The sequence below is a fragment of the Acomys minous genome (genome assembly GCF_964271855.1).
Source record: "Acomys minous genome assembly, chromosome: 5".
NCBI classification, from domain to species: Eukaryota; Metazoa; Chordata; class Mammalia; order Rodentia; family Muridae; genus Acomys; species Acomys minous.
The window spans coordinates 105,460,350-105,483,016 of NC_140494.1; the positions used below are offsets into that span (position 1 = coordinate 105,460,350).

General features: G+C 51.3%; 1 protein-coding gene across 1 annotated transcript in view; it reads left to right on the forward strand.

Annotated features, from left to right (window-relative positions):
- The window catches only part of DSCAML1 (DS cell adhesion molecule like 1), a 314,580-nt gene that overhangs the window by 208,449 nt on the left and 83,464 nt on the right, over window positions 1-22,667 (forward strand). Inside the window, exon 4 of the mRNA XM_084782627.1 lies at window positions 18,256-18,402. Within this exon, the coding sequence (XP_084638753.1) occupies window positions 18,256-18,402 (147 nt within the window). The remainder of the gene's footprint in view (window positions 1-18,255; window positions 18,403-22,667) is intronic.

The following is a 22,667-nucleotide window of genomic DNA, read 5'->3' on the forward strand; positions in this document are numbered from 1 at the left end:
GCACACAAAACACGGCATCACCATCTGAGGCTGCGGGCATCACCGTGCCAGAAGGCAGAAGTAGAGGACACATACCAGAGGGGAGCAGAAGCCGAGAGGAGAGGCGTAGCGTTTGATGCTGTAGCGCTGCACTTGGCTGCCTGTCATCAAAGCCATCCGCACACAACGGCTCTGCCAAATCAGAGAATGGCTCTGCTCATGTATCAGGGGAGTGGGCAGTTCATGAGTGCCCGGTTGCTTAGGAGTCCTGCCCCCTCTGGCCTTTGCTGCTCTGCCTTCCTTGTGATTGTAAGATACCTGCTTGCTTCTGAGCCTCTCAACTACCTTCCCAGGAGGAGTAAGGGAAACAGGACAGTTCCGATGATGGTTGGGCTGGTGGCATCTGTGTCTTATTAATTTTTTTAAGGTTTTGATAGGGTATCAGTGTGGCTGCGGGGTTAGCATCTTAACCACAGTGTCAGTGCAGTGGCTCTGGGCTTGTTCACATTGTCATATGCAGCTATCACTACCAACTGGCTTCTAAAGTGTTTTCATCGACCTATCATAGAAGTCAGTCTCCCGTCACTGTGACAAAAGGCCTGAGCTGAACAACTTGTGAGAAGGTTCGTTTTGCCGATGGTTTCAGAGGTTTTGGTCCACTATTACATGGCACACAGCCCCTCCGCCCCTTACCTCTGAGGTATCAGAGAGGCAGTGTGCCATGGGGGTCAATGTGTGTGTGGTGAGCAAACTGCTCAGCTCATGTCAACCAGAAAACAGAAGACACAGGAAGGGGGCAGTATCCCAGTACTCAGAGCACCTCCAGTGACGTAATTTCCTCTCACTAGTTCCCACCTCTGATGATCACATCACTTCCCATTCACACCACAGGCTGGCAACCAAGCCTTCAACACAGGAGCTTTCAGGAGGCACCCCAAATTCAGACATGGTACCCAAATAGAAGCACAGCCCCCTCTTCTCTTTCCCCACAGTTCCTGTCAAGGATTCTACTTTCTTGGTGAATAGTATTTATTTGTGTGTGTGTGTGTGTGTGTGTGTGTGTGTGTGTGTGTGTGTGTAGCTTATATCCCCTAGAGTATTGTTCTCAACGTTTACCTGTGTTGTAGCATGTGTCAGAATCTCCTTCCCTAGCTCATGTATGTGTGCTATGCATGTGAGTATATACATCCTTTTGCATGCTCGTGGGCACACATGGGAGGAGGCACATGCAGGTGGGCACGCATGTGCGTGGAGGCCTGAAGTGGATGTTGGGAATCATCCTTAATTGCTCTTCCACTTTATTAGATGAGACAGGGTCACTTGAACAAGCCTAGAGCTTAGGGATCGATCCCCTGTCTCCACCTTCTGAGGCTAAAATTGCAAGCAGGCCAGCGCACTCACACGGCATCTACACGGGTTCTGGGGACCCAAACCCCAGTTCTCACACTGGTGCTCAAGCGCTTACCCACTGAACCATCTGGCCAGCTCCTTCCATTTTAAGATTGAATAGTACTCTGTTGTGTGCACATGCAACAGACTGGCTACCCATCTGGATTGCTTTCATCTTTGGCCTTTGGTGCTTACTGTTGCTGTGAACACGGGTGTACAAACACTTCTGTGTCACCCTGCCTTCGGCTCTTTTACGGTTGCATACCCAGAAGTGGAACTTCTGCGGTGTGTGGTGATTCTAAGTTTTCAAGGAACCTCGGTGCTGACTTCAGTGCCGGCTGTATCATTTCATATCCCCACACGCATTGCACAAAGGTCCTGACTTCTCCGCGTCCCAGCTCACACTTGGTGCCGTCTGGCCTTGGCACTTGTTTGGGTTATGAGTGGCTACCCTAACAAGTACATGGTGGAAGCTCACTGCAGTTTTGGTTTTTCATTCCTCTGGTGTTGAATATCTCTGCTTGTTTGCTTCTTGCCCGCCTGTGTTTCTTCCTGGAGAAATGTCTGTTCTACTCCTTCAACCATTTCTAAACCAGCTTGCTGGGGTTTGCTGTTCGCTTTTGTAAATATTTTTCATCTGGTCTGGATATTAGCTCTTGATTTGATATACAACTTGTACCCATCTCGTGGAGACTTTTACACATTGCTGCTTTTGTTCGTTGGTGGCAGAAGTTTTAAACTCCAACGGACCAGCTCATCTACTTTTTCTTTCCTTGTCTGTGCTTTTGGTGTCACGGCCAAGAAACCACTGGCAAGTCCAATGTCACAAAGCTTCCCCCTGTTTTCTTCTAAGACGTCTATCATTTTAATTCTTATGCTTACACCCTTGATCTGTCCTGAGTGCCTCTCCTTTTTATTTGGAAAAAGAAAGGCTTCTGGAAGCCTTCCCTCTCCCCCTTCACAAGCTTATCTCAGTGCTAGAGCAGGCAGTGGCGGGCACTTACCAACCCAAGCAAATTCAGAACAAAGGAAAATTAGACCAGGGGCAGACAAGCTGCATCTTCCGTAAGGACTTGTTTCTCCAGGCCACGCTGAGGCAATGCTAAGCATTCTGTAGCCCTTAATAAGCAAGCCCTGGGGGCTGTGCACATCGCATACCTTCCCTCTGATTGGTTAGTCAGGAGCAGGGTGATGGAGGGACTTCCTGCGAGCAGAAAACCCCAGGAATTAAAACTAAAGGCTCAAGCACTGAAACGCCATATCCAGCCTTTTTACGCCAGAGACGCTTAGCCTAGCTGAACCTGTTGTCTCGGCTTCAAAATAGAACAGTTCCTTCCCTCTCGCAGAAGTTCCACAGATGGCAGCCCTTCTGTGTACCCACCCTCTCTCGTCTTCACCGGGAGCCTGTGAGGAACACAGGGCACGATGTAATTCTTCTCTCAGCTCAAGCTGAGGAAATGCCCGCCCAGAGAAGCGAAATGATTTGCCCAAGGATGCTCAGCTAGTGAATGCCAGGGAGCCTTTTGATTTTCCTTCCTACCTCACCTCAGGAAGGAAGCAAGTTGAGAACATTGAGGGCCCAGAAGAAAAAGTCTTTTGTAGATAAGTGATTCTTTGGGGGTTTTGTTTGTTTGTTTGTTTGTTTGTTTAGCATTTGCATAGATTGGGTGTGATCCTTGTGACCCCATACAGACAGACACAATGTGATCTGGCTCTGAGAAGGAAGGTGGAGGCCGGGGTTTCGCTGTGGACATCTGTGACCAGGACAGGAGCAGCTACTTCACTGGATGACATTAGCCAAGGAGGGAAATTTTTTTTTTACCTCCGACCTCACTATGAGCAGAACAGAGATGCCAAGCTAGGGTCAGACAGCTGCCAGTTGCCTGCTCACCTCTGAGCAGCCACGATGGCTCCTGCCTCTTTCCCTCCCCTCCTCCCAGGCTCTCCCCACCCTGGCCCACTCTCCTCAACCCTCTCCCCTCCTCTCAAAAGCATAATGAGTTGATAAGAAATTGTCTCACTAACAGGATTAGCCACGGAAATCTCCTGTTCCCTCCCTTCCCCTCTGTAATACCCTCATCTCATGTCCTGTAATTTTCTGCTGGTATCGGAGACTCCAGACCACCTCGAGGATATTAATTCCTCCTTGTTCTTTGATCATGTGACTGCTGGTATGCTAGGATGCGCCCCCCCAATAGTGGCTGTGGGCTTTTGGGTAAATTATAGCAGGCTTCAGGCCCTCTCCCTCTTGAGTCCACTACCCCTGGGGTTCCTTCCAGTCTTAGAGATAGTGATTGCCTCCAGTGGAGAGGCTGGAGAGGCAGGGCCACAGCTGGGGTGCAGGCAGCCGAGGAACAATAGAGGGGTGTCTCCAATCTGCCCTGGGGTTGTTAGTCTTCATCATCAGCTTGACTGGTTGGAAATTGCCTAGGATACACATTTCTGGGTATGGTGCATCTGTGATGGTATTTCCAAGGAGTGTTAGCTGAGAAGGAAAGACTTGCCCCGAATTGTCAAGGGGGATAAACCTTCCCATGGTCCACACTGAATAGAAAGGGAGGAAGAAAAAGCCAGATGAAATAAATACCCACAATCCTCTTTCTTTGCCTCCTGTTCCACGTGAGGAGACAAGGAGTCACAGCAATAGACTCCTGGTGACTCCCCGCCACCACGCTTTTCTCATCATGATGGGCTTTATGCCCTTACACTGTGAGGCCAAATAAATCCCCTTCCCTCAAGTTCTGTCTGTCAGGCATTTTGTCCCCAAGGAACAGGACAGGAACTAATATGCTGTGCCAGTCACTGCTCTGTTGCTGTGATAAGACAATGTGACCAAAGCCATTAAATGAAAGTGTTTAATTTTGACTTACAGTTTCAGATGCTTAGTGCCCATGGCACAGTGAAGACTCATATCAGAAGAAGCAGGAAGCAGAGAAGAAAGAGAAGGAGAGGGAGAGAGGGGAAGGGGGAGGGAGAGCTGGGAGTGGCCAGAATCTTTTGAAACCTCAAAGCCCACCCACAGTGGCATACTTCCCCTGCAAGGCCACGCCTTCTCCTGATCCCTCCCAAACAGCTCCACCAAGTGCTGACTAAGTATTCCGATATTTGAGCCTATGGGGCCATTCTCACTCATTACAACCACCACATATACTTTTCTTCAATTTCTACCTCACCACTCACCCGTGTCCCTAGGAAGACTCTAAGCAGAATGCAGAGCCAGGTTAGTTGGTAGCATTCATGTGATAACCTGTCTTTAGACCTGGGCTCACTTCTTAGGTCTGGGACATATATCGGGATTTACCCGACATATCTGAATCCTGCTTTTCTCATCATTGGAGGTGTGGCAAGGTGTGGCAAAGCATGGGGTACTTAGTACACTAGCCCACTCAGCCAGGGCTCTCTGCTTCCTCTGTTATCTCAGGACTGGAACTTCATGGGGGTGGGAACTTCAGATTTCCCAAATGTGGTGTCCCTAACCCCTCTTCTTGGCAGTTATTCCCCCTAACCGTGTCCCTCCAAGTCTCCCTCCCTTTGCACAATTTGTCGGGCCTGATGTTGAGGAAATGTGTTGGCAACTTCAACCCAAAAAATTATTAGAAGAAAACTCAGTCAATTGGGTAGCAAACAAAAAAGTCATGGTGAGGACGGAGACAAGAGGGGTGCCGAGAAAGTGGTCAGGTTCACAGTAGTCCTGGGCCAGGGGCTTGTTTCTGAATCTTCAGAATCCTGGGTTTCTGTCCGCAGAACAGGGTGATACCCCAGGCCTCTGGGGACTGACAGGGTCAGTAGACCAGGAAGACAACTTTAAACAAGTTTCACTTATTTGCAGTGTGTTACCTGTGGACAACCAGCCTGTCCCAAAGCTCCTCCTGGCTGGCAGTCATCAGAAGGTCAGCAGCAGCCTGAGGCTGTGTCATAGTGCCAGGAGCATTCACCTTACCTCAGCTTGTCATGTGGGAACTGTCTCATCTCACTTTGTCACAAGAAGGGTGAACACTGTGGCGTATACTTCAGGAGAGGAAAAACTCATGTGACTCACAATATAATTTTATTTTATTCTTATTGTCATTAATCTCTGGGTACGTTTATAAATTAAACCTATTATAGGTGTGTGTGTGTGTGTGTGTGTGTGTGTGTGTGTGTGTGTGTGTGTTATAGGTAGAGTCAGGTACCATCCAGCTTCAGGCTTCGACTTGGATGGTCTTAGAGCCTCTCCTTTCAGATAAAGGAGGACTACTGTAGTCTCTAACACCATGCCAGATGCATGAACCACTGTGCTCTGTAACACCATGCCAGGGGATAGAGGAGGACCATTGTGCTCTGTAACACCATGCCAGGGGATAGAGGAGGACCATTGTGCTCTGTAACACCATGCCAGGGGATAGAGGAGGACCATTGTGCTCTGTAACACCATGCCAGGGGATAGAGGAGGACCACTGTGCTCTGTGACACCATGCTAGGTGCATAGTGGAAATGGACCAATGAGAAAAATGTTCTCCCATCCTTCTCTCCTCCTCTGCCACCCAGGAAGATAAGCCAACCATGCAAAGGCTGTAAAATCCCACACTATATCAACTTCATGAGGAAATCCAGGTAAGGATTCAGCTACTCCAGCTGGAAGGGTGGAGAAAATAGTACGGCACAGAGGCGAGGGGAAGCAGGTTGGGGACTGCCGGGACAAAGTGGCTGTGGGTGCACAGAGACAGGAAGACAGTGAGACCTAGCACTTGGGTATCTGAATCCTTTTGATAAGCCTGACTCGCTCTGAGATCTGGAAAGACACATGCAGGTGAGCCTGTGGATATTTTTGCCTTTGCCCAAGTGACCCCTGGTGTGCCCAGCTAGGTGGGTCCTGCACCATGAGGCTGATCAGCTGCCTCTGAGGCTGATCACTGTTGACATGAAAGGTCTGTGAAGGTTCTAAGCAGAGGACTATAGATGTGGAGGGATCTGAGACCAACAGGCATGTGGTCACCACATGACATGGATGTTGAGTGGTTTCCAGCAAGCTGTTGGTCATGACTTTGACAGCATCACTGATGGAACAATCGAAGTTTGGTCCCAGGGCAGGAGCTTTAGCTCAGGACCACTCTAACCTCTTACTGGTACTGACACTAGCACAATTAGGAATAAGGAAAACGAGTCCAAGGGGTCAGGTACCTGCGTGAGGCCGCACAATGGAACAAAAGTCTATCCGACTTCAGTACCAAAACCAAAGACTTATCGCAGAGCAAAGAGGCCGCGATTCCGTCACTCACTCAACCACTCATCCATTTGATCCACAATATATTTGAGCATCAGCACAAAAGCAGGATGACTGCAGCTGAGGCCAGAACAGGGACGGGAGACAGCCCTGCCTGCCCTGTGAAGTCCACAGTCATTCACTGACACGCGCCAGCCTTTACCGGATGCTCAGCTGGGGCTAAGCTGGAAACTAGGAGAGAGACGTGTGAACCCCCGCAGCTGCTCCTGCCCTTTAGAGGCTCTACCCACGGTCACAGTGCCTCTCTGCAGCATGTAGACACTGGAGGCTGTGTAGCAGGCAGGCCCCGGGGTGGAGAATTGGCAAATAGCTATTATAAGGACGGAGAGGCAGGATGTCTCTCTGCCACCACGGTGCCCTTGGAAGAACACAGGGGCTGGTGTTAGATGGCTTGGAGGGGTCATGGTGCTGTTTTCCCCTTAGCTGCACCCCCTCTGGAGCATAGTCAAGCCAGTGTTCTCATTCCCTGTCACTGTCACCACCACACCAGAGAAAGTTAATGAAGCAGAGGCAGAAATGAGCACCCGGGAGGCACAATACTGCAGCAGCCACCGCCTCCTCCCAGCAACCTGCAAGGGGTGGGGGTGCTTATTCCCACTCCAGAGGGGCTGAGGGTCCAGTAGAGGGTGGGAGTCCCTCATGAGACTTGCCTCCAAGTCACAGGACTGAAAGGTGACCGAGCCCAGTCTTCTGGCTGTTTCTAGTACTTTCTTGACAGAATCCCGGACAGAATTCTCATCCCTGACTAGGCACGATGGGGGTTCAGAATGACATGTGATGTCTTGAAGAAGTGTTGTATCTGAGAGTCTGAAAAGGACCCAGAGGCTGTGGTCAGGAGCCACGGAGGCCCGTACAGGTCTCAGGACGTAGCCCAACAGTACTGATCAGGAACTGTCTGGAAAGGGAGAGGGGTCCTCGTTAGCTGGCCTCTCAGAGAAGGCTGTGCATACTCTGCTGTGGCACAGAACAGGGCGTGCCCTCAGTGCGAAGAAACAATGGGAAGTCCCTCAGCTGACCTGGAAGTACTTGGTAAAATCTAGCTTATACTTGGACAGCACCAAGCGTTGAGATTTGGGGCAAGTGGCTGTGGTTTGAATGATAGATGACGCCCCACCCCCATAGTCTCCAACATTTGAGTACTTGGTCCCCCCAGTTGATGGTGCTGTTTGAGGATTAGGAGGCATGGCTTTGTCAGAGGAGGGATGTCACTGGTGGGCTTTGAGGTTTCAAAGACTTGCACCATCCCGGGTTTCCCTCTCTGGCTTCCTGCTTGTAGTTTAAGATGTGCGCTCCCAGCTTACCGCTCCAGACATGTCTCCTGTCTGCCGCCACACTTCCCCATGGTGATGATAATGGGCTCTTATCCCTCTGGAGCCATAAGCCCAAATAAGCCCTTCCCTCTCTGAGTCGCCTTGGTCATGGTGTTTTAGCACAGCAATAGAAAACTGACTAATACGTCCTCTGTTTCCTGTAGACTGCAGCAAGGATCGCATAAGAAGTAGCATACTGGCTGTGGCTAGCACCCATTCCATTATACTGGGGCTGTGCCAAAAAACTGTGGTGGGCATGGTACCTCAGGTACACCGTCTGGACTCTGGTGGATCAGCCTGTGGCCAGTGCTGAGATGTGGGGGGCGGGGGGAGGGTTCTCCTTGGGGAAGAGGGTGTGGACCCAGGTCTTTGGATATCAGGGCGAACTATGGTGAGTAGTGAGGAGGAGGGCGTATCCCACATAGCACCAAGCCTGGGAGGAGGGGAACTGGAACAGTGGAGGACCAGAGGTGGGGCTGTCCCACTAAGGATTCTTATCTTTATATTACCAAGTGTAGGAAGCCGTGGCAGTTCTCAGATCTCAGATGTCCATTTTAAGAGTATCTGGTCACAGCACAGACAATGGAGTAGATGCCACCCTCCGCGAGAAGACACAAAGTAGGCTGTTGGTACATGGCAGCCTTTGCAGTGCTCGCTGGAGTTGGAATCAGGGCTCCATGGGTGCCAGGGCAAGGGTTATTGGGGTTTTTTTGTTTGTTTGTTTTTTGGTTTTTTGTTGTTGTTGTTGTTGTTTTTTGGTTTTTTGGGGGGGGTGGTTTTTTGGTTTTTCAAGACAGGGTTTCTCTGTGTAGCCTTGGCTGTCCTGGACTCCCTTTGTAGACCAGGCTGGCCTTGAACTCACAGCGATCCGCCCTCCTCTGCCTCCCGAGTGCTGGGATTAAAGGCGTGCGCCACCACCGCCTGGCTAGGGCCAAGGGTTATAATAGATCCTATCTTCCTCCTTTCTTAGCCACCCAGGGTTGGTCCTTCGGAGAAGGGGCAGAGAACCGAGGGGAGAGCCCAGCCCTATAGATAAAGGCCTGCAGACATCTCCTCCCCGAAGCTCAGGGACCCTGGGCTGTCCTCCCTGGCTGCCTTTGACTATGAAGGTTCTGCAGGATTGACGCAGCTTCTCCCATCGCAGTAGCAGCGGCTCTCATGACGCTCCGGGAATCTGACACGTGGGGACACATGGAGCGAGGGGCTGTGAAGCTCTCTGGCAGGGAGCTTAGAAGTAGGGTGAAGATGCTGGTGAGGGGAGTTGGAGGCTGTCGCCCCTGGCTGGGCTCTGCCATGCGCAGCGGATGAGGACAAGGAATAAAGAGGCTTATTTCAGCACCCTGTTATTATGGCATCTTGTTTTCATAGTTTGTTCAACAGACCTCTCCCCCCCCCCTCCATGAGCTTGCACGCTCTCTCTCTCTCTCTCTGTCTCTCTCTCTTTTTCATCTTCCTCTCTCAGCAAATCCATTTAAATGCAATTCTATTCTTAAAGCGCCCCTCTCATGCATGTCTAATGAATGTCAGGGAGCCGCTATTACAATGGGGCCGAGGAGAGTCCAATCGGCAGTGTGTATACAAGCCATTTGAAAGGAAGCCTGGGAGCGCTCCAGTTTTATTACAGCATAATTAGAAATAAAATCTTGTTGCAATAGGAGAGTGAGAGATGTGTGCTAATCCTGGCGCAGAGAAAGAGCTGTAGAGGAAAGGATTCTGGGAAAGAGAAGAAACTGGCTGCCACCGCCTTATCCACCCCTTCCAAGGTTCTATCTTGGATTGTCCTTCCTGAGGCCTGATCTTCCGCCCCCTGGGCCCCCAGCTACTTGGGGCTTTCCGTAGGGACAGTGCTGAACCCTTCTGGAAGTCAGTCGTCCAAGCGGACGTCTGCCTGGACCCCAGGGATATAGTCAGTCCACCCCCACCTCTGCTACCAGTAAGTCCACACACATCCTATATGCTCACAAGAGTGCCCTGTAAGCTACATGTAAGGGGGTAACAGGGGTAGTTGATAGAGCCTGAACTTGGAGACTGAGACCCAGGTCTAAATCTGAACCCACATACACACACTTCCTGGAGTCACCAGAGATCATTTGCTTAGCGTACCGAGTTACTTGTTGCCTTTCGGCCACCGTGTTAGGCACATTCTAAGTTCATTAACTTCGAACAGGGAGTAGATTCAGAGAGTTCAAAAAACTTCTCGCACTTTCCAGCCAGAAAGTGGAACATGATTTGAGGCCCAGCCCTCTGACTCCTCTCACTATGCTGTCGATATCCTGGGTCCTTCAGTGACATCCCCTGCTGTTGAACCCCCAAAACACTGATGATGAGTGAGTGGAACTTGCCATGTCCCTCTGACAGGAAGCCAGGAGTTTATGAGTACCACTAGCACCGTCACAGGGTAGTTCTCCCTATGTGGAAAGTGACTCTAACCCAGGGGGTGTATAAAGACTGGGCCCTGCCTTCTGCAGCCCTCGGATCACTGGCTGAGATGGAGATCAAAGAGTTGAGCCTTCCATCCTTGTCCAGACAGTGGCAGGAAGACACATTCAAGAGCAACCGGTCATCTTCCCTCCCTCAGCATTAAGGGAAACTGAGGTCCACGAGGTTAGTGAAGCCTGTCTGAACTCAACGCACCCAACTAGAAGTCAGCTCCCTCGTCTCCCAGCCCAGTGTGTTAATCCTGTCATGTGTGTCTCCACATGTCTTAACCACGGAGCCTTTCCCAGCAAAGTGTCCTCACTTCCCTGAGCTCCATGGCTGGCAGAGATGGGAGATGGCTAACGGAAAACATGACATGGTGAATGCCAGGTCAGCCAACCACAGAGCTAGGCTGGTCTCGGGGCTGGATTCAAGAGGGGACAAGGCACCTTAGGGGATAACTATGTGACCCTCTAGCCTTGCAGGAGAAACTGGGTCTGAGTGAGGCCCTATAGGAACCGTGTCACCATTCCTCCATAGTCAGCCACCTGCCCCCTTAGCACAGAAACAGTAGAGGAATGAGACCGATTTCTCCTCCCACACCACGACACACCTGGGGATCTTTGGCACTGCCTTGTGGGTACCATTAGGGGGCTGGCATGGCCAGCCTCATCTTGTACTTGAGGTAAATATGAGCCCATGGTGTCTACACAGATCCTTGGGATCACCTGCAACAGAAAGCAGGGACCCAGGCCCGTGGACTTCCACAGAGGAGGCTCTTCCTCTGCAAAGCCCCCTCTAGTCAGCAGCTACCAGCTCCGGCTTCAGTTTCCGGCTGTATATGTCCCACCCACACTTGTGTGGACCAGGATCTACCTCCCATCCACGTAATCTCTTCCTGCTCTAGGTGTGGCCACTGAGGCTACTCAATTCAAGAGGCCTCTCCTGACATAACCGCTTTGGTCCATACCCTGCCTCATTTTCCTGCATGCGAATATGCAGTGGTGGACACAGCCTGAGCCTCTGAGATTACAGATGGGGCCCTGCCTATGTTAAAAGGCCGTCTCCACAGAGGATCCCTGTGCCCTTTTGTCTTTGAGTTATTGTTTTCTCTCCCCCCAACCCCCCCCCCCCCGCCTCTCTGCTTTTCTCTCGGGTCCTAATCCCCAATGTCCACGGGAGGACTCAGGCTGCCTCCTCCCACCCACCCTTTGTCCTTACTCTCTAAACCCAACCTGCGCAATCTGACTTAGAACCTGCACCTCTTCCCCGCGTGTAGCATGGAAGCGTCTCTTGGAAGTGACCGTCCAGGTGAGGACTACGTAGGTCTCCTCAGACCACCAAAGCACGCTAATACAGACCGAGGGCCTAATGAATGTAATCCTCGCGATTTTAGTATCTGGGAATCCAAGACCGTGGATACAAGTGTCTCGGGGTGTCTTCCTTGCTGGGCTTGACACAAATTAAGACCTTCACAAGCTCAGCCTGGATCCCTCTCCAAGATGCACAGTATCCACCAGGGGTACCCAAGTGGCTACAACTCCTAAGCACAGGGCCTTCCTCCAGGGCCCCAGCTATACACCCTGTCACATGGATGGAGCAGAGGGTTCCTGGGCCGTTCTTCCCACTCCCAGTGTGTGAGCCTCTGCCTTCAGTGCCGGGCTCTGGCCTCTAAGGTACAGCCATGCCGGAAAAGGAGGCATCTGTCACTTGGCAGCATTTAATCTCGATTTCACTTTACGAAGAGGCAACCCTGTGCTCGCCAACTACTACACCACTCTTTCCCCTTTCTCCATGCCCTGGCAACAACCATTCTGCTTTCTGTGTCTATTGGGTAACTACTCCAAAAACCTCACCTGAGTAGACATACAGCATATTTGTCTTTCATGATATGGCTTCTTTTGATTATAGCGTGATGTCCTCAGAGTTCATCCATGGTGAAGCATGAGTAAGAATGTCCTTGCTTTTCACGGCTGAATAGTATTCCCAAGCATGGTACACGGTTGGTTTATCTTCTCATTTACTAGTGAGCCCTTTTGGCTGTTCTGATCAGTACTGCTATGAGTGCAGGGTACAACCCCTTTAAGGACTGCTTCCTGTCTCTTTACAAGCGGAATGACAGGATCGTGGGGGAAATACTTGTTTGTTCTACAAACTTCGATGTTACTTAGTCTTGATTTTCACATACTTAAAACAATCTTTTTCTTTTTTCCTTTCCTTTTCTTTCTTTTCTTTCTTTCTTTCTTTCTTTCTTTCTTTCTTTCTTTTTTTAAGACAGAGTTTCTCTGTGTAGTCTTGGTGTCCTTGGTCTCAGTTTGTAGACCAGGCTGGCCTCGAACTCACAGAGATCCGCCTGCCTCTGCCTCCCGTAGTGCTGGGATTATCGGCATGTGCGCCCACACCTGGCAAAACAGCCATTTTTAAATTGTGGCATGGTGGTTCTCACACGTGTAACCCCAGCATTTGGGAGGCTAGGCCAGAAGGATCCCTATGAATGTAGAGTCAGCCTGGGGTACATACTGAGTGTTAGGCCAGCCTGGGCTTAAGATTGAGACCCCGTCTTAAATAAACAGAACTCCAATTGGGTGTAGTAGAAAAGGAGGTAAGTTGTCGCAGATGTAGGAACTCTCAGAAACCTGGAGGGGCTTCCTGGAGGCGGTGTGTGTGTGTGTGTGTGTGTGTGTGTGTGTGTGTGTGTGTGTGTGTGTGTACGCGCGCCCGCACACAGCTAGCATCAGCCTTTGTCACCTCTTCCTTGGTGACTACTGCTCGCTCATCCTGGAGATCTCTGCTGAGTGTCTATGCTGTGGCAAGCACTGCTGTCACACTGGGGAAAGCAGGGTCCTGCTGAGGGATTATCACTAATGCAAAGGTGATCTGACTTGGCTTGGAAGCAGCACTCTGGGTGTGGGTTGGGCACAGCTGGGGAGGCAGATGTGGAAGCGGGGGCTGGATCGGGTGCTGCACAGTTTACCCCGCTTCCACTAAGGCTGCAGAGGAGGCTGCGGGTTTACTCCCTCCCCCTCGGCTACCACCACTCTGTAGCCTCAGCTTCCTGTGCTCTGGGTGCCTCCCAGAAGGTGGCGAAGAAGAGGCCACCCTTCAGAAGGAACTGGCTTCTCCTGTCAAGCCCTCTGTCATGAGGTCTCCGTCAATTTAGTCAGCTGCAGGGCTCTCTGAGACACAGCTCTCTGACTTTTCTGGAGAAAGACAGGAAAGACACCTAAGCTTAGCACCTGTGGCAGGGAGGTGAGGCTTTGTGTTTTCAGACTCCTGCTCCCTGGCCTAGCTCTGAAAAGGCTTGAGGGCCTGAGTTTGGACCCCTAACACCAACATGAAAAGCCAGCCATGGCATGTGTACCTTAATCCTGGCAGTTGGGGACAGAGACAGACAGATCCCTGGAGCTCGATGGCCTGACTGCTTAGCTACAGTGGTAGCTCCAGGTTTGGTGAGATACTAAGAATTGGAGAGACGTACAGACATTCTACATGAATCTCTGGCCTTTCATGCACTGTGCAAGATATATGTATTTTGAATATGTACAAAATACAGAGAGAGAGAGAGAGAGAGAGAGAGAGAGACGTGCACAAGACCTTGCAGCAAGATTCCAGGATCACAGGGAGCAGCCAAAAGCCAGGGCCACCTGTCTCTTTCATAAGCTGCAGCCTTGAAGCCTGCTGTCCTAGCCTCATCTGACTCCCCCAAATCCCTGAGACCATGACATGTGTCATGAGACCATGACATGGTTCTCCTAAAGGAGAACAGGATTGCCCATGCTCAGGGGGCAGTGTCCTTCTTACAGCTTCTGACTGAGGGTTCCCCTGCCCTACAGACCAGCATCTCCCCAAAACCTGTTTCTAGACCACCACACCCACAGGATTCTGGAAAGCTCCCTGGATGAGAGAGTAGTAGACAGACACGGTAAACACACTTCCCTGGTCCTCTCCCTCCTCAGATGAATAAGAAGCAGGGCCTCTGAGAGACGACACCCCGTGCTGTGCCAGTGTCCCAGAGACGCCACATGTGCAGTCTGCAGGGCTTTGTATGGCACAGACTTGCCGTCTCACAGCTCTGAAGGCTGGGTGGCCGAGGCTGAGCCATGGACAGAGTTGATGCTCCAAAGGCAACTCCTCCATCCCTCCAGGGCATTCTATGCGCCTGCGCACCTAGGTCTACATTGCCCTCTTATTGCCTAGTGTATAACAGATGGTCAATAAATATTTAACTTTTGGGAAAGTACAAGTTCTGTCAAGGCCACCAAAGAAGAGGGTGACAAAAATGGGTCAGGAAGTGTATGGTGATAATAAAAAGAAAAGGCCCCACTAACCACATTCACCATTTCCCTGTCCGTGAGCACGGTGACAGTGGCGTCACGTGACAAGGTCAATTTCATAATTAAGCCCAGTTCTCCATGCTGCTCTTCTAGCCTAAGAGTGTGTGACTCACTAGCATAAACCCACAGGGATGCTACTGGCATTCGGAGTGGTCACCCAGGTGTCCAGCAACTAGGACTCTGCCAACTTGATGCCATCAACACCTCCCACCAAGGCATCAACCAAATAAATCGATCAACACCCCCCACCCATCCCTACAGTTACTTAAGGCATTCCAAATGGCTGTGGGACAGCTAGTTACACTCCTTTCCTGCAGAGCGGACACTTCATGCTTTTAGGGGGAGGAGCCAGAAGCCAAAGACATAGATTATCTCAAGCCCTCACTCTATATGTCACAAAGGCCACCAAATAGCATTGGAGGCCAGCATATTGTTGAGCCATGGCCTGGCTGAGGCCCACAGCCAGCTATGTCTTCCTGGGATCTTCTACATAGGTTCTTAGCCTCCTGTGCCGAGCAGGGACCCTGAATCCACACCCTGTTTCTAATTCTTACCAAACATGCAAACCACTGTAGCTGAATGTCCTCCCCCCCCCCCCCCCCCCCCCCGCCCAAAGGAGATTAACATAATACCCCTGATTTCTCCCATCCCCTCTCACACTGCGCATCTCTGGGCTGAAGCCTGCCTTTGTTTCAGTAGAAGCAAAACACTGTGTGTGTGTGTGTGTGTGTGTGTGTGTGTGTGTGTGTGAGAGAGAGAGAGAGAGAGAGAGAGAGAGAGAGAGAGAGAGAGAGAGAGAGAGCTACTGCAATTAAATATGCACAGGGGGGGAAGGGAGGGGAAAATGAGGACAATGAAGGATGGGAAACATCCGATGCAGCAGCTGCTGGTTGCTATAGAAACCCAGATCCCCCACCAGTAGCAGCATCACCCCACCCACCCTCCACTCTGGGTGCAGAATCCCAGTAGCACAGGGCTGTATGGGTCCTGGGGGTGCTGGATGCCAGGACCACAGGATCCAGGTTGACCAAGTCTGGGGGTACCTGTGGGCTGCTTTGATATCTTTCCTGGCTTCCCCCTACCACTGCTCCCCATCTTCTGATCCACAGTGATAGCCTACAGTAGCTCTACACCCCAGTCCCAATTACACAATACCCAGAGGCTTTCACACTTGACTTTAGTTTGTCACATCCCAACACCTGGGTTTGGGGCGGGGTGGGGGGGGAGGGTCTGATTTCCTTCTTGACTGTTGGCAGTCACTCAGCCCCCTCCCTTCCCTTTTTGGCTTTCCCCTTGGTGCCTCTCTCCCTGGTCACCTAAAGGAAGAAGGCTGTAGGTGTCCATGGGATCAGCCAGGAGAGCTCTCCACAAGAGACAGCTAGACCATGGCATGGGATGACCTGGGAGTGAGCCTGCAGAGCCACCTGTCAGAGGACACGCAGAGGACAGTGACTAGCAGAGGTTCACAAGATAAATCAGGGCTTTAGTTGACTAAGCTGCCTCCTTACTCAGACCTGCTCACCACAAAAGTTAACGCTGTCTTACAGGAAGCACTGTTCTTTCCCACCTGGGTCAGCGGAAGGTGATTGTGAGGGCTTCACACTTGGCAAAGAGACTGGCTGGGGCTGGCCCAGGGCGCTGTAGAGAAGTGTAGGAGAAGGGAGAGAGGGAAGGGGAGGCGGAGGAAGGAAGGGTAAAGTGATTAGGAGAATTGTAGTTAGACCAAAATTCATTCAGAAGAGCCCAGATTGATGAAGTTATTTAAAGCCATATTGAAGAAATAGCTACGGAGGGCTGGCGAGGTGGCTACGTGAGTGCTCGCTGCCACGCCTGACAACTTGAGCTCAGTCCCCAGAACAGACGTGGCGGGAGGAAATAATTGACTCCCACAAACTGTCCTCTGATCTATATGCATGCCACGTGTGCACGGCACACACACACACACACACACACACACGTGCACACACACACACACGCACACACACCATGCACACACACACACACACCATGCACACACACACACCATGCACACACACACACATACACACACACACATACACACACACACACACACCATGCACACACACACACACACACATACACACACACACATACACACACACACACACCATGCACACACACACACCATGCACACACACACACACACACACACCATGCACACACACATACACACACACACACACACACACACACACACACACACACGAGAACCCTAAGTGTGTGCTTGGGCCGTAAGTGAAGCATCACAGAACATTCTTTATAGGGTAAGCCATAGCTAGAGCTCGCACTGCCAGGGGTGGAGGAGGGACTGTGACCCTGCCCCAGGTGAAGGGAAGCCGACCTCTGTATGATCCAGTTTGTAGGATGTGGAGTTCCACAAAACATTCTCCTCCTAAAGCCAGCCATGCTGACAGGCTTATCCTGTGGTTTCACATCACTCCCTACCCTGACCCCGTCCTTCCCAGATCAGCACTCTTACCTAAGGATGATAACAAACCCAGGAGTGGTTCCCGTCTGAACACTTTTGTTCTCCGTCTAGCAGAGTCCTAAGATGCCACCAGATAGGCCCCTAACCCGAGGCTACATCTTCCCTTAAGTCAGCTGTCATCAGCTCAGAATTGAGCAAGGTTCCCTGGGACCCTACACGGAAAAAGTCACTCTGCTGTGGTCAGGGAGCAACAGCAGCAAGCAAGTGCCCCACTGCCTGTCTGCTCCGCTTCCCCGCCAAACCCCGGAGGTAACAGGCAAGGCAAAAACTACTGTGACAGTGGCACCAAAGCAAACCCAGAGCTGGTCCCGTGGCTGTTCAAGACTGTGCGTGATGACTGTGTGTGCTTCTCCACAGCCCCAGTGCAGAAAGGATTTAAGTTTGTGTTTGGCTTAGGCAGAAGGCTGAAAGTCAGGACCCCAAGTTCCAGTGTAGTGACTAACCATGTGGTCCAAGCCAGTCATGTCACCTCACATCTGCTTCCTCCTCTAAGATGGAGACCAGCAATTCTAAGGGCCACTGGGCAGTGAGTGAGAAAGTTCTGCAGACTCTTAGCGAAGGGTGGGAAGTGTGAGGAGTTCTCCGCATTGCCAGAGCACTTTCTGTGTGGAGACATATTCAGCCTATGCAGGGGCATCTGCACTTGTATATGTAATACACAGAGGACCAAGCAAAGCCTGAGATGGCACAGTTAACAAGTAGAAAAACCCAGCGGAGACACCCAATGGAGTTCACTGAATCTGACTCTAACATCCAATACCTTGTCGGGTGTAGTGGCATATACCTGCATTCCCACGGCTTCAGGGCAGAGGTAGGAAGGTCCTGGGCTACATAGTGACCACCCTGCAAAAAATTATCATCATTTTTACTTTTCCATTGTGTCAGCATGTGGTTAAAAGCCTTGTCTCTTGGCAATGGCCCACCTGTGAGGACACACCACCACATCCCTGGTTTTCCCCCCACTGCTTCCGATCACAATAGCTCCAGGCAAGCCACCTGCCAGCCAGAGCTGCCCCAGCAGAACTAACGGGCTCTATCTGGTTGTGTCTCCAGAAAACAGGTTTTTCATCACATCACACGGTGGACTGTACATCTCGGACGTGCAGAAGGAAGACGCCCTCTCTACCTACCGCTGCATTACTAAGCACAAATACAGTGGGGAGACTCGTCAGAGCAACGGGGCTCGGCTCTCTGTGACAGGTAGGCTGCTTACCCAGGGCGCTGACCCTCCCCGGATGTGGGAAACCCTGTATATCCACTCTGAGAAACAGAGTAACGATTGTGGGCATAGATACCTCTGGGGGAGACTTCCGCTTGGGTCAAGTAGCCTTGACGTAAGAGCCTTTCTAGAGGTATCTTCTTTCCAGGGGCCACTGTCAGGCCACACCTGGCTCTCCTGATGGACTGAAATGTTTCTGTGTAGCTAAGGAGGTTCTGGTTCTCAGGCACACCTCAGAGTCCTCTCTATTCTCTCCGCCACTGCCACCACTTCCTCTTCTTGCCATCTTTGTCAGGAAACTCATTGTTAAAATCTGTACTCATTGTAAGCCTAGATTTCAAGGGGGGGGGGGTTGGCTTCCTTGTGTCTCTAAGTGTTCCCAGAGATTTGGGGGGTGTTTGTTTCTTTATTGTTTAGGGGTGGTGGTGAGGTGTGTGTGTGTGTGAGAGAGAGAGAGAGCATGTGTGCATGTTTGAGTATGTGTCTGTGGTGTGTGTGTGTGTACTTTTTTGGGGAGCACTACCTCACAGCATTGGAGAGCAGGTAGAATACAATAAATGTTTCTAAGAGATTCTTGATCTGGGGTGTGGTTGTGTATCTGGGGAAAAGTTGAGCATGTGTATTGTACCCTGTGCACCATGTTGCCCTCCCTGTGCCACCTGGCCAGCACCAACAGCCTTGTAAGGTGTGTGTAACGTTCTGTATTTCTGGTTGGAGCCAAGTGGCCGACCTGAGCTAGTGAGCCACAGGGATGCCCAAGTGGAGTTCACACTCTGCCCCCTTGGCTGCAGTACCCAGTAGACTACCCACATGCCTCCTCTGGCAAAGAGAGGGAAAGGTATGTGACTCCCTTCACAAGGCTTTCTCTAGAAGTGGGTTCCAAATTTCTGGCAGGTTTTTACAGTACCTACATAATGCATGCTGGGATCACCCCAACACTGTCTGATACATCCTCTGTGAGGGGATTTTCTATTAGAAAGGGACTGACCTAGAATGTGATCCTCTTGCCTCGGCATCCCAAATTCTGGGATCATAAGCATGCATCACCATACCACATTTCTGACACTCTCTGCCATATGGGTTTTGTTGTTTGTGGGTTTGAGTTGGTTTTGTCTTTTTGTTTTCTGAGACTGAGTCTCCCATAGTCCAGACTGGCCTGAGGATGCCCTTGAGCATCCGGCCCTGCCGCCTCTCCCTCCTGAGCACTGGGATTTAAAGTGTGCCACCACTCCAGATTTATGCTCTGCTGAGGGTCAAACCAGAACCTCATGCATGCTAGGCAAGCATGCTACCAACACAGCATCCTCGGCCCCCAATATTTTCTATTGTACCCCATGCTGTTTTGATTTTTCGAAGTGCTGGTTGCAGCCCACAGAACGGATATCATAGCCTCTGGAGGGTTTGGGGCCTGCAGGTTGAGCACCTTTGCCTTGAGGAGGTGGGAGAGGGATGGCTTTTAGAGGGAGGATGAACTGATAGAAACTCATTTTGTGGGGCTTAAAAACCACAAGGCCTTGCCCTACTCCCATTTCTGGGAAAGGACTCAGCCCATCAGTCTGCGTCGGCCCCCTATGGCTTAAGGACATCAGCCCTCAGCAACTGGTGACTCCCCAGGACCCATCTCATCTGCCCAGAACAGTTAAAAGAAAGATTAATAAAACAGGAGTTGGGGAGCAATAGGCAGGCTCCCCAGTTGCACCCTCATGTCTCTGATGTCTGGTCCTGTGTGTGGCACACAGTAGGTACCAAGCAAACATGTCTGGCTGGCATTAACGAGCACCAACAGAAATCATGCTTCTGTGGTGAGATAATAACACTGGGCCATAGCACAGCCTGTGTGGCAGGACTTTTGACTCTGTGGCCAGCTCTGAACGCGTTGCTCTGCAGAGGCTTGCTTCCAAATAACAGAGCCTTGTTTGCATGGTGTTTTGCATCTCATTTGCATGCTTCTCATACAGTGCAGGGGGTGGGGACACAGAAACCTCTTGCATGCCTGCTCTGCTCTCCTCCATCAAATCCTTCTTTCACTGCTGTGATGGCTGGACCTCCAGCTTTGGGGATGGGGAGTGAGGGTTATTAGGCAGGGGTCCCCCAAGAGAACAGATTCTGGATGCAGGAGGCCATGGCAGCTTTTCTTTCTTGTCTTACACCATCATGGTGGCTAAAAGACATGGCGGGGGGACAGTGACAGAAATATCCCACCCCCAAGGACTCAGAGATTAAAAACCCTACCTTAAGGAACAGAGGTCAGATGCAGAGGTGTCTGGGCAACCCTGAGAGAGAGGCCTGAAGCCAGAGACGGGACGGGGAGAGGAGACCTAGACCCAGACCAGAGAGACACACAAGACAAAGGGAAATGGGGGAAAGGAAGGAGGATGCTGGAGGGAAGGGGAACAGCAAGGAGAGGAGGGGACGCCGTGCAGTGACGCACAGCCCTGATGTGATATGATGTGACAAGGCAGCTTGTCTGCAAGCTGCTTGTCTCTGCAGAAATGCAAGTGATATGAAAGGGAAGCAGAGAAGGGCGTCAGGGGACCTCCAATCTCCAGGCTGGCTGCCTGGCTCACTGGCCCGTGCACCCCTAAGCCCAGGCTGTGCCCAGGAAGCACCTGCTCCATATCGCTAAGGCCTATGAGCTCTTGAACGGTTTCCCACACATGAAGGTGAGAGGACTGAGGAGGGGCTGCACCCTGGGCCGGAGACGACGCTTAGTGAGCTGCGCCACCAAGCACCCAACGAAGGCTCCAAAAGAACTAAGCATGTCAAATACAGTTAGCTGGGCACTCATAAGGAGGCTGCAGCATGTGGAGTTCAGTGGTACCTGATGCCCAGGAAGCCTCCAGAAGTCAGCTTTGACAAGGAGGTCTGTGTCGTTGGCCTGTTGTTCCTGCACTGTCACCCTACTCCTGTCATATTCCCAAGGCAGGGGACAGGAGTAAGCAAATTTTATGTTTCTGTTTTCTATGTCAAACAGGGAGGGCAGTTGCAGAAAAAGTCTAAGTCTCCCCAAATCCTCCCAGATATCACCCACCCCCCATGGGACTTAGGCCTTTCCAGAGAGTTACCCCAAGCACTCTGAAGAGCATCGATGGGCTGGAAAGATGGCTCAGTGTTTAAGAGTGCCAGCTGGTCTTCCAGAGGACCCGGGTTCAATTCTCAGCACCCACATGGCAGCTCACAACTGTCTCTTGTAACTCCAGTTCCAGAGGATCCGACACCCTCACACAGACATACATGTAGGCCAAACACCAAATGTACATAAATATAAATAGATGTGTGTATATATGTGTGTGTATTTATACGTGTGTGTGTGTGTGTGTGTTTAAAGCATCAACATCCCAGAAACTTAGTATAGGCCTCACCTCGAGACAGAGATCACGGGACCAGACAGGATATGAACCCAGCTCCCCAGCACATGCAAGACAGTCATGGAGCAGACGCCCTTTGCCTTGGTTCCTGCCTTAGCCCAGACATCCCAGCAGCCTGCCCTGGAGCCCACAGCCGCAGGCACAGCTTCTTTTCCCAGCCCAGTGCCCATCCTGGCAGCGCCCAGTCCCCCTGGGATGTCACGTGTATACGCCATAGCCCTTTACTTCTCTGCTCCCTGGTAATGAAAGAGGTGTTTTTTCCCCTACTACCCCCGGAATTTAATTTCACGCCTGGGCTTCGGTGATTAATTCTCTGCCCCCCTGCCCGGGCCCTCCTCCACCACCCTGGTAGCCCCTCCGCTTGTAAATTCTGCCCTGTGCCATGGAATTTGTGTATTTCACATCAATTAAGTGTCACATTGAGTAATTCTTCCCTGGCACTGGCTCTGTTGATCCCAACCAATCAACTGTCCCCACTGGGGTGGGGGAGGGGAGAGGACAGCAAATCTGGCAGGAAGGGAGGATGAGCATCAAATGGCAGTCACTGGTGCATCTGCACCTCCCGTGTCTGTGAGGCATTAAAGCACACATCCTGCTATGCGTTGCCTAGGAAAGTAACACAAGATACAGAGGTGCTATAACCACCTCCACTGAGCAGGGGAGACACTCAGGGCAGAGGTCATGAGACTCACCGAAAGTATCCCAGCCAAAACTCGGGACCATATAGAAGTGACACTTGGGCTTCTCTCCCCGTCCTACCCACAAGAAGAGACAGAGGAGAGCCTCTGGAAAGTCCCTCTCCTGGAGAAACTTCTGGCCTGACCCCTCTCCAAGGGACAAAAGCAAAGAGCAGACAGCGTCTGTTGGGTGAAAGGGGG